A 12,402-nucleotide genomic window follows, 5' to 3' on the forward strand; every position below is an offset into this window, starting at 1 on the left:
TAGTTTGTTGCCCATAACTGTAAGACTCCTAATTCGGACAGGCCATATTTTATTGATAGCAGAGCAAACACAGTCATAATCCATCCCTACCTTTCTTGCTTTGTGAAAAATCTCATCCATCCCCAGGGAAGCAGGGATGGAAAAAACAGTGATGTGTGAATGTGAGGTGAAAGTATAAGGCAGAAAGCACAGTCCCAGGCTGTGATTCCCACATGTTTCTCGCTTATCATATGCTAAGTTCAATTTCCCAAAAGCTTTGTTTTATTTTTAAAGGTAACATCTTTATTTTAATTATATTTATTATTATTATTATATTTATTAGTTGTTGTTGTTATTATTATTATGCAGAGATGAGATTTCTTTTTCCCCCTTTGATCACAAAGCAAACAGTTTGCTTTTGAAAATGTTAATGGAGTCCTGATTTAAAACATTTTTTCTTCACTTTTGTTGTTGTTGTTTTAAAACGTTGCAACAGGCAGGATCTGGGGTTCCATTTCCTCATCCTACACAGAGAAAGATTCTGGAGTTCAGACTCCTAGCCACTACCAGCAGGTCCTGCCTTGCTCAGTTGTTGTCGTCTCAGTGTGGATTCGCCAGGTGAGGTGGATAGGTGGGTGGGAGGGGAGGAGTTAGAAGAAGGGAGGGTATTTGTCAGCTATGTCGAGTCTTGGTTAACAACTTTGCCTCCATTCATGGTTGGTGTCCCTGAACTTTTTCTTGAGCGTCCTTGTTTTTCTCCAATTTCATGCAGCGATGGCTCTCTGTACATGCACACTGTGAACAGAAAGGACACCTGTTAACAGCCCTGAAGTCACTGACATTAGCAATCATCATGGATTGTTTGTTTTTCCTATATGAGGATGAAATTCCAGCCCCAGTACAAAAACACACAGAACTTACAAAAACCTCAGTGAGCCAGCAGTAGATCCTTTTACTAAGGAGGATCTGTTACCTGCCATTGCTGCCAGTCAGGTCCTCCTTCGGTCTCTGGATCCTTACAAGGGCACAAACAGAAACAGGGCTGGTGTTCTTTCTCACAGACAAGTCTTTCTAGGTTTCCTGTGCTTTACTGTTTTTCTGTGCTATATTCATATTGATAAAATATATGGGGTAGGGGGATTGGAACTTCAGATGATCTTCTAACCTTCTTCCCCAGATCTTCTTCCCTTCTAACCCCAGTCATTCTATGATTCTATGAAAAGAAACATTTCAGTTCACAGCAACATATATTGTCGCAAGTTGCTGATTATTATCTAATACTGTGTCCAAGAATTACCTGACAGCAATCCTTACTCTCCAACAAGAATTCTTTGAGAGTCTTGAGTCAAAACTACACTTGCATCTGAGCCATCCAAGCCTTCTGGGTGTTAAGTTCTGGAAGTGGCAACTCAACCCTATTTATCACCTTTTGCCAAGAGTTGAGGTATGCTCTAAGCAGTTATTTTTGCCTCTCTAAATCAAGACAGCCAGCCAAGGCTGTGAACAGACACATGGGGATGAGCTCAGGGACAGTAAGCCAGGAGCCATTCCAGCTCTGCATGGTCACCTTGCAGCACTTGAGAATGGGATGAGTGGAGGGCACCAGCTCTCAAGACCTGGCTAAGCAATAAGTGCCCTATGAAAATGTACCTCCTGAAGCCTTGACAGCCTGAGAAGGCAACACCTGCCCAAGGCACAGCACAACCACCACCAAAGGGAGCGTCTCTGATGAGCTCAATGCAGATATGGTGGGGTGTAGATGTGCTTGAATAGTGAGGCATCCTGAGGGCAGGCTCACGGGAGTTGAGAACACGAGGTAAGTCCCAGCTGCAAATGTCATGTCCAGATCTTTGCAAAAATTAGGACAGAAAGATATGATAGTGTAATGCTTCATTTTGTAGAGCCATCACATCACAAACAACAGCACTGAGCTCAAACACAGGGGCTAGAGCCCATAAGGTTTTGGTTACAGGTAATCAATGCTAACAAAATTTCAAATATTATCTGAAGAAATGAAAAAAGTAACCCCATCTATAAAAGGCGATATACTTGCTTATCTGTCTAATCTCCTGTGATTTGCAAATAACTCCTGGCAATTAGAAGCAAAGTGCAAATAACATTATTGCTCTGCATTTTACTCCTAGCTAGATAAACAGTTATTGCAGTGTGCAGCAATACAGGACAGAGACGAAGTGCAGTCAACTGTGCATTAATAGGAAGGATATTGCATTCAATATATGAACAGTGAAAAAAAATACTACTTTCCCATAAGAGCATTTTTCATGCGAGGCTTTCAAAGCAGTTTAAACACACACATGCTGGCTGAGCCTCCCAGGGTGCCTGCAAGGCAGCTACCAGTATGCAAACATTGCTACTGGTGCCATTTTTCTTTTTTTTCATAAAAATGAGAAAAAAAGCAAAAATTAACAACTTATCCCATAGGTCTGGACCAGGACTGCCCCTCAGCTTCCCAGACTGTCAGTGCTGTCTGAAAGGTGCAAAGAAAGTGTATAGCAAGGCAGTAAGTGAAGGAAAAGGGTGTCTCAGCCCCTTTCAGCTGCTGACCTGCCCCTCATACCTTGTTGCACGTCACTCAACAACCTGGTGACAGTGACTTTGCCTGTTGAGGAAAGGACCTGGTAAAAGTCTAAAGAACTATGAAAAGGTTAGTAACAGGAAAAAAAATGTGCCTTTGATATTTCTTACCCTGAGTTGCAGAGCCTTTTGATGGCACTTGAAGATGCACAATACTTCTGTGACTGACCGCATTCTCTGACGTGATGTTTGCCCAGCAAAGCTGGGTATTATTTGTGCCAGAGTTGCTGCACTGCCCTTGACGTCCCATACAAAAAACTCGAGCTTCAAGAGCAGTGTCATCTTCACACTGACCTCTCTGGTCCCAGTCTGGACCTGCAGGGACCTCAGTGAGCTCTTCCCTCAGGCAGCTGCACATACTAAGCTCAACTCACCTGTATCCATCCCCAGTACCCCCACTGGGCTGGGCCAGATGATTAACCACAAGGATTGAGCCTGAGCAAAGCCCAAAGTAGCACCACACAAAACATTGCCTGTCCTCAGCTTCCTGCCTCTCACTGTGGCCTTTTGGCAAAAACGTTCAGCTACTAAGGCTCACAGAGTAATGAATAGTAATCAGGCTACAGAAGTAAATAACACCAGCAGATAAAAATGAAGGAAGCTCCATACCTAGCAAGCAAATAGAGTAGGAGTTGTAAGTTTATCCTCCAATCTAGTGCACGATACAAGTACTGACATGGGGCATGGCTGGAGGTTGCTCACATTGTGCCAGAGAAGCTGTAGCAGCACAGGACAAGTATATTTTTCTGTATTTAGACACCCCTACAATATCAGTATGTGCACAGCCGCACGCGAGTGGGGTTTTAAGGACACTGCGACATGTTGTGCAACACAGGCTCCTGGACTGCAGGCTGGTGCTGCTTGTACTGAGGAAGCTCGAGCGTGACTCACGCACAGAGATGTTAGTCATGGACTGGGAAGAGGGTGTTTGCAAATGGACTGTTGTTGAGTGCCCAGATCTTCCCAGCTTTACAGTGCTTCTTTGTGGTTCAGGACTAGCAGCACTCACTGACAGGTCTGTTTGGGGTCTCTGAGAGTGTGTGCAAAGACACACTGCCCCTTTTCCCCTGCCTGACGAGCAGGAGGGTGACAGTCGGCGTGCCCCGACATTTGGGAGGTCTGCTGGTGCATGCAGCACAAGGCAACTTTGGAAGGATGAGCAATTTGGCAAGAACAAGAGTCCCCTCCCTGCTTTGCCTTTCTTCTCCCACCCACCCACACCCACACACCAAGCCAAATACAGCCCTTACTGTCTGGAAACCAAGCTAATGCTTTGGAGTTTCAACGAGCTAATCAGCTCCTATGTCCCAGATTCTAATCAACACAGCCATATTCATGCTTTAATTGGAAAGTGCCATTAGCTTGGTCTACTGAAGTGCCACAGGCATAAATAGAAGGGGGTGAGCCACAGTGGAGCTGTGTCCATGCCTGGTTCCTACAGCTTGGAATCCCTGCTTCTATGCTAAGCAGCAGTGCCTGCCATTCACATGCACAAGGAAACAGTTCTGCACAAGAGACAACACAAGTTAGGCAGGAAGGAGCCTGAAAATACAAGCAAGGGGGGGAAGAGGTGGCGAGGAGCATCATTCCTGAAGGTGAAGGAATGGAGAGGACTGCCCATCACTCAGGAACAGCTCAAGCTCTCTCCTCTGTGCCAGCACAGGATCCCAGGCTCATTTCTGCTTCCCAGGCATGACACTGGCACACCACCTACACGGTGAAAGGGAAGTCACCCTGGATGGCTTCCCTAGACATCAGGGGCTGGCTGAGTTTGGGAAGCGCCACCATTTTGTGTCCTGACACTAAGAGTTCTCACTTGGCATCACTACAAGTTAAGAAGGTTCAAGGGATGCAAAAAACTCAATTCCCTTTCTCCAGAATCCAGGAAAAAGCTTATTAAAGAACTGTAGATACATCCTATCCAGCCAGCTTCACTCCTGGATTTCCCTGTCCCAGACCTTTGTGAGTCATAGGAACCAGATTTTTCCCAAGCTGTGGCTTAGCAGGCAGGCAGGTGGTTAGCCCAGCAGGACCATGCCAGGGGCTGATGGCAGCCCTGACGGGTGCCTGAGCAGGGCTGGGCATATCCTCAGGCAGGCACCCTGGGAGACAGGCTCCTTTCCTGATGGATGCCACAGCTTGGGGTGCAGGTATCTCCAGTAGTGGCTGCATTAGCTAATGCTTCACTGGAGAGAATTAATTGTCTAAGCAGCAGCAAGGGGCAGGAGGGAGCAAGTGATTATGCACTCTCATTTTCTGCTTCTAATTACTGTCTTCTAAGCTGGGTTCCAGCTGATGCATTTCAGAGGCTTTTGAGCTCATGTCTATCTGGTGGCTAAATGTGCAGGTTGCTGCCAGATGGAATCAGAGTTTGTTCAGGTAAGAAACAGCACAGGATGAGAAAAAGCCAAGCAAAAGCACATTAAAATACATTTGCCATCTAATAAGATGATTAGGAGTTTGATAGATGAACAAGTTAGAGTAGGACTGAAAACATACCAAAGCCTGCCCACTTGAAAGACAGGACAAAAGAGAAGCTGTGTTAACAAAGAATGTGGGGTGGGCTTTTTTTGGTTTAGGTTTTTTTCCCCCTCTAACGAACACTTTTTAGGTTTTGGGTTTTTTTTAATGGATTAAAATGGTATCTTTGAAGCATTTTCTCAAGGCCTATCATATCTTCCTACTCAACAAGTATTCGTGTACTTCTCTGCAACATCTGAAGACTCCACTTAGCAAAACTGAGATGGTGCATCCCTGGGAAAACACACTGGAAAAGGAACTGCTTGCACATGGATAGTCATCAGTGGTAGTAAATGGATCAGACTAGTCATTAATGGGTCACCTTCATATCTGAGACATGTTCAAGTCATGGGGGCTGAGGCACCATGAGTTTGGAGTCAGGGACAGCTCTACTAACTCAGATGGAGGAAGAGTTATCTGCTTTCTGTGGCCAGATTTGCCACCCCAAATACTTTCTGGCCTGGACTAGGCAAAAGATTAAATGCTCTTTTGGGAGAGCAATGTGGAAATGTTGTCTTCAAAGAGAAGGAAATACAAACAACAGAGCACATCCACAATAAGCATCTGATATAATTCCCACTTAAGTGACTGGAAAAGTCTCCTATTGTTTGAGATGGGTTTGGATATTTTAAAGAACAAGAGGCACCATGGATGGAAGTGTTTGTCCAGCACTAATCACTACAGACACTTGGAGAGACTGAAATTGCTTTAAAAGATTGCTTGGTGTTCAAGTGACAATTATACTCAAGCTAATTTCTTGTGCAGTCTGGTTCAATCTAGATGTCTGCACTTGAAGGGCTCATTTAGCTGGAATGATCAGTGATCAGAAATAAGAATATCAAAAGAAATGTGTTGCATATGTGTGTTTTTAACCAAAACTGGCACTACATAGTGTATTAGCTGCTGCCTGCCAGGCTGTTTGCCTTGGCTTTGCCTGTGCACAGATGGGAGATGAACTTAATGTTTCCCCTGCTATTACTTAGTAAGTTTTCTGTGCTTTTATATTGATTAAGCTCAATGCTATTTCCAAAACCAAACAAATTCTACCTACACTAAGAAAAAAAACCCCACAAATAACCCTTTCCACCAACCAAAACCCCAAACCTTTCTAGCTGATATTTATGACTTGGGCACAGAACACCTCACTTCCAGCATCCTTGCTAATCTACAGGAGTCAAAGAATCTGTAGGATTAGCACAGCATAAAGCTGTAGCTGTTAAAATCCTTAGATAACACATATACATACACAGATAATCATAGAATCACAGAACTGCTCAGGTTGGGAAAGTCCCTTGGGATCACCAAGTCCAACCACCATCCCTACTCTACAAAGTTCTCCCCCAAACCATCTCCACCAACACCACATCCAAACAACTCTTAAACACATCCAGGGATGATGACTCAACCACCTCCCTCCTTGGGCAGCCTATTCCGGTGTCTGACCACCCTCTCTGTGAAGAAATTTTTCCTAATGTCCAATCTAAAACTACCCTGTTGCAGCTTGAAACCATTGCCTCTTGTTCTGTCACTGCTTACCTGTGAAAAGAGACCAGCACCAGCCTCTCTACAATGACATTTCAGATGTATATATGCACATGTACACATACGTAGTCTTTAGAAGTGACCTGAGAGGACATTTCCCATTTATTAATTTACTGCCCATTTGCAACTCTGAGGAAAAGCCTTCTGCATGCATAAAGCAGTATGAAGCAATGGGGGACAAATGAGATCCAGGAGCAAGCTGAGCTTTTCTTGTCTCCCCTCCCTGCAAACACTGTCTTCACTAAAGAGCTGCATAATAATTCTGCACACAGAAAACAACTGGGAAGTTTCATTTCAAAGCTAATTGCTATTCAAGTGGTGGGTGACTCCTAGTGATTAACACCTCTCCCTCCCACGGGACCAGATCTCCCTCAGTGTACATTACTGTGTCAGCCACCACAGGACAGGGCTGATGCTGGTGCTGGTACTGGAGCCAAAGGAAACCTGGCTGCATTACTGCAGCTGGAAGTACTGGCCTGAATAAGAAGCAAAGCCCACAGGCTGGAGCCTGCCACAGCACTTAGCAGAAGAGACATGCAAATATAGCAAAGGAGTGCTTTGAACACTTCCTTAGAGTCATGAGAAAGAAGCTGTTCAAGTAGGGAAGGAATTGCCCCTGCTCTATAACATCTCTGCTTGCAAGCCCTGTTCGCAGAGACTTTGATGGATGCAGCACAGAGATGTCACGTGGAGCTGAGTGCCTTCTACTCCAACCCTTCCCACAAGCCTCTGCTACCTACAACGAATCTTATGCTTGGGAACAGAGTCCTCCGTCTGGAGTCACAGTCCCAGACAGCTGAATGCTTTGGGAAGCTGACACGTGCCTGGGCTTGGGAAACTGCCAGCTCTTTGATGCAGCAGCACTCGCAGAGCCTGACTGCAAAGCATGTGGAGGAGGGAAGGGGTGGAGGAGCCCTTAATTTGGCTGCCAACTTCCAAAGCGCTCACTGGGGAGGTTACGTGACAGCTGTGATTGAAGCAAGCGTGGGAGGAGGCAACTGCAGGGTGGGGAAGCTCTCGGCCGGGCTGGGCTTTTCAAAATGAAAGCCAAAGTGGTGTTTGCTGCAATGAGAACTCCACTGCAGGTCAGGCACCTCTATTAAGGCAGGGCTTTCCACCAGGAAAGCCACAGGGATGGCCTAGTTTAATGCATGCAGAAGATAATTACTGAGCCGTTCAGCAGATACCATGAATGCTACAGCACAACAGAAGCCTTGATTCAAAGGAGCCCACTGATCAGTGCCAGCACGCAGCCAGGCAGCAAAGAAATACCAGGAGTTGGAAACCCAGCTGAGAAAGCTTGCAAGACTCTCCTCCCAGCCAAGACAGGAGAGGAGGAGACAGAAGAGAAGCTGGTGACCCACCCCATGCCTGAAGCAAGCCCTGTCCCTTAGCCAAACATTTTAAGGTCTTAAGGTACTAATGCTTCAGTTAAACAAGAAGAGGCTCTGGCTGCAGAAAATCTCATGTAAACAAGCACAAGACAAGAGGCTCCAGGCTGTTCTCTACTCTTTCAACATACCCATCTCCTGTGCAAAGGCCACAGACACTCTTGGCATGCTGAGCCGAATTTCTTTCATGGCGCTTTGCTTCAGTGGTGCAACAGATTATTTCAGCCTGCCTTCCTGACCTGGCATTTCCATCTCAACACACACACTTGCTCCTCCTGTGCCTTTGCTGGGAAGTATGGACTTACTGTGGCATGGGCTTACTAGGGCATGGACTTAGCTGTGGCCACTAGCAGGTCCAAGATGAGGTCAGAAAGGCTTATCTAGTTTAGGGATCAAAAAGTAGTTTTCCAAGCAACAGAAAAAAAAGAGTTCTCCTTATATCCAGAATCAAGTTAGTATCTGTGAAGTACCAGGCTCATCACATTACATCTCTTCATTTATCAGGGGCCAGCCCATAAAAAGCAAAATGCCCTGGCACAAACCTGTGGCACACTTGAGTACTGCACAGGCAGCAACAGGAGGGCACAACTTCAGCTCCATGACTTTCACTGAAGCCTCACGCTGTGGTGAAGACATATGGTGTGACAGCATCTCGTCTAACTGTGGACATCTATGATAAAGTTTCTCTATCCCCTGCTGACTAACTAGGATGCCTTTACATATGAAATAGAACAGAATTCATCTTAGGGTAGACATATAAAGTAAATCCACAGCTGTGCTGGCAGGACCAGTTTCTCTTCTGTTACTAGAAACGAAGGGTCAGAGTCTAAAACCAGGTGACATAAGTGTTCTCTCTACTGACTCTACATGGGACTGGAAACCTACTGAATGATGCTGGGAAATTCTTCACAGAGAACCCAAGATTACAATCACTACTGAAACAGTTTCCTTTTGAACTCCTGGCTGCTTGAGGGCTGTTTGACTTTTACAGTAACTTCTCATGTTGCTGGGCTTTTAAACAAATCCTTTAACACCCCAAGCTGAGAAACCCTTTTGGGACAATGTGCTAAGTTTATGGTATGAGAAGAAAAGCAGATGAAATGCTACCAGTGCAGCTTAGCACCATTCTGGAATGTTACAAATATTGTCCTTGCTTTTCTGGGCTTGCAGCCCAACACCCCCCACCCTCAATCCAGAAAGCCCCAAATATGCAATTGCAAACTCCTCCCTCCCCAGAGCTCACCAAGAGAGAGAGAGCAGGTAGATTCCATACCTTCAATAGGTTTGGGTACAAAATGTGATGAGGGTTTGGTTTTTTTCACTCGGTTTCCCTTCATGATTTGACCTTCTTTATTGAGTCCCAGGACCCATGCTCGGCCGGATTCCTCCTGCCGGTACAGCGTGGAAGAATAAATAACATAGTAGTTTTCAAAGACAGATTCCTTAAATTTGCACTCTGGTGTAAAAACATCCTGCAGTGAGAGAGAGAAGAAAAAGCAAAGGAAAGAATTAACCACTGATCTCCTAAATTAGACATCACAGAGTGATACACGATGGCCACGCAACCACAGTCGGTTTAGTGATAGAAAACAATGGGCATCAGCAACACCAGCTCCCAGCAGCAACAAACCTCTGGAAAACTCCCCCCTCAAAGAGAAGGCTGTCCTTCCTGGGCAGAGCTGTGGTGTGTGAAACAGCCTGCAGTGAGCAGAGGTGAAAAATGGGCAGAAAAAGTCAGGAACTTGCCAGGATTTAAACTGAAATGCCAAGCAAGATAAAATAAAGAGCTGAAGAGTGGAGACAGCCTTGCTGCTCACTTGCTGGTCCCAGCACCTTCCCCTGGCTTTGCACTTACCTTCCCTGTGATAGGCAAGAAATGTGCTATGGTGGTTATCTAAAATATGAAGCTTCTTCACATTTTTATGGGCAAAAGGCAGTTTTTCAAGAGTATTTAAGTGGATTCAGAGAAATGGGAGTACAAAAGCAGGTAAACAATGTATTTCTTTTCAAAAGCAATGGGAGGAAATGCTGGCACAAGGCCTGGAGATCTTTCAATAAAGATAAAGAAGAAAATTTAAATATTTCCAGCACAAGTATTTCTTCAGATACATGCCACATGTGCCCAAGAACAGAGGACACATGGGTCTGTCTGTGGCATTCCCTGAGCCAGCTGTGGGGCTGGCTGTGCTTTGGCATTTGCACTGGCTTTGCATAAAGTCCCAAGGAGGAAACAACTCTCAGCTATGGACCAAAACCTGCCTTGTCCTACTGACTTTTCAACAGGGAAATATTAAACCTCTTCTAAAAATAGCTGGCTGGCCTGGGGACTCTGTGGCAGTGGGCTCCAAAACCTTCACTGAAGCAGATAAGGCTGTTGATGGGTTGTTTTTGTTGGTTTGGTTTTGGTTGTTTGTTCTTTTTCCCAGTCTTTGATTTTGAGCAGAACATTCATCCTGGCCAAACAAATTCTCCCACTGGGATCCTTAAAATGACAACAATTCTTGCAAAAAGAGCTCAAGCTACAATGAATATGCATTTTCTGACAACAAATTTTTCTAACAAAAAATACCCCTTTTTGTAGGCCTCAGACAAGGTATCTCAGAGCCTTGTGAGTGAGGCAGGTGCTGCTACAGGCCAGTGATGCTCTCTCCCAAGCTTTTACCACTTGGAAGTCTTTGGGAGCTTCTCCAACCTTGCTAATGGAAAACCCATGACCAACATCTGAGCAAAGCAGCTGGAGTAATGCCACACACTTACTGCAGACCTCATTTAAGAGTGAACATTTTGAACACTCAGCAACACCGAGGTGTGTATTCCCAAGAGCTCTGGGGCTTATATAAAGTGTTGCTGGTCTGACAATTAATCCAGTGTGCAACAGACCTGTGGAGCCAGGCAAGCTTGAAGCTACAGAAGATAAAGCATAGCAGAAAGTATGGAGCTGTGCTGCCCATATGAAGTTTGTCTCAGTCATTAGCACTACACGTAAAAAAGCCATCAGCCCAACGGGTCATTTTGCCCTATCTGAGGGAGTCTCCCTTCCTAGAGAAATAAGTATTTTAAGAATAGAGTGAAACAAGGTAAGAGAGATCTGGATGACTTAGAGCACTGTAAAGCAGTATTTGAACTAGTTTCCCCAAAGATCAGCATTTAAGCGCTCCTTGAATCTGCTCTTTATCTCCAGGCTTTGTCTTGCCTGGAAAGTCACAGCTCACCCAGGAGCTGGGCAGTTTGCTCAGGGGATCTCCTGGGCATCAGGCCCAGCCAGGCAGCAAGACCTGTGATGGATGGAAAGCATCTCTAAAACCAAACTGGACAACTCAGTCCCCTTTCCCATGCCTTTGCTACCCCATCAATAAAAATGTACCAAGAAAATTCCCTTCACGGGGGACTGAAAAGTTGGTAAGCTGTGAAGGGTAGCTACCAACCTCACAAGATTATGGAATTTACTATGCATGAGATATCTGGATTCTCAACATCTGTTTTAATTTCACCCTGGAACAAAGACTAATTTTATTTTTGGTGAAGAAGAAATAAACAAGCTAATTAATTTTCAAAAGAAAGCAAAAAAATCTAGATTTTATTAAAAAGTTGTTGAAAATCACGTTCTCAGAGAAGTATCTATTTTTAAATGACTGCAGTATAATATTTTATGACATACAGCTGTAGTTCATAAAAGTAGGAGCTGTCTTGTATATCAGGGAATCACAGAAGAGCAAAGGTTGGAAGGAACTTTACAGATAATCAGGTTCCAACCTCCCTGCTATGAGCAGGGACACCTCACACTCAACCAGGCTGCACAAGCCTCATCCAACCTGGCCTTAAACATCTCCAGAGAGGGGGCATCAACAATCTTGCTAGGCAACCTGTTCCAGCACTTTCTTACCTTCATAGTGAATAATTTCCCCCTGATCTCTAACCTAAATCTCCCCTCCTTCAGTTGAAAACCATTACCCCTTGTCCTATCACTACCCTCTCTGGTGAAAAACCCATCCTCAGCTTTCCTGTAGCCCCTTCAGGTACTAGAAGGCCACTTATAAGGTCTCCCTGGAGCCTTTTCTTCTCCAGGCTGAACAGCCCCAACTCCTTCAGTCTATCTTCAGAGCAGAGGTGCTCCAGCCCTTTGGTCATCTTCATGGCCCTTATCCACTTGCACAAATAAAGCAGCAACATTATTATATTATTTTAAAGCAAAGGTATTTGAAGACATCAACCTAATGAAGAGTTTAAAAATAGAGGAAAAAATAGTGATTTCCTTTAAATGTTTGAACTCCTCCACAAGCAAACAAAACTGTCCCATTGTTTTTGTGAGTTGGCTGATTGATTCCTCATCCCCCACAATTCATTTGAAATAGCACTTCAGGACACTAACCATGGC

General features: G+C 44.9%; 1 protein-coding gene across 1 annotated transcript in view; it reads right to left on the bottom strand.

The window, feature by feature from the left end:
* Positions 1 to 431: 431 nt before the first annotated feature.
* Positions 432 to 12,402, bottom strand: part of FGF12 (fibroblast growth factor 12) — a 74,683-nt gene continuing 62,712 nt past the window's right edge. Inside the window, exons 3-4 of the mRNA XM_009999955.1 lie at positions 9,301 to 9,499; positions 432 to 774 (exon numbers count right to left, since the gene is read on the bottom strand). Of these exons, the coding sequence (XP_009998257.1) occupies positions 656 to 774; positions 9,301 to 9,499 (318 nt within the window). The 3' untranslated portion in view covers positions 432 to 655. The remainder of the gene's footprint in view (positions 775 to 9,300; positions 9,500 to 12,402) is intronic.

Source organism: Chaetura pelagica, unplaced genomic scaffold (genome assembly GCF_000747805.2).
Source record: "Chaetura pelagica isolate M959 unplaced genomic scaffold, ChaPel_1.0 scaffold20, whole genome shotgun sequence".
In the NCBI taxonomy this organism is placed as follows: Eukaryota; Metazoa; Chordata; class Aves; order Apodiformes; family Apodidae; genus Chaetura; species Chaetura pelagica.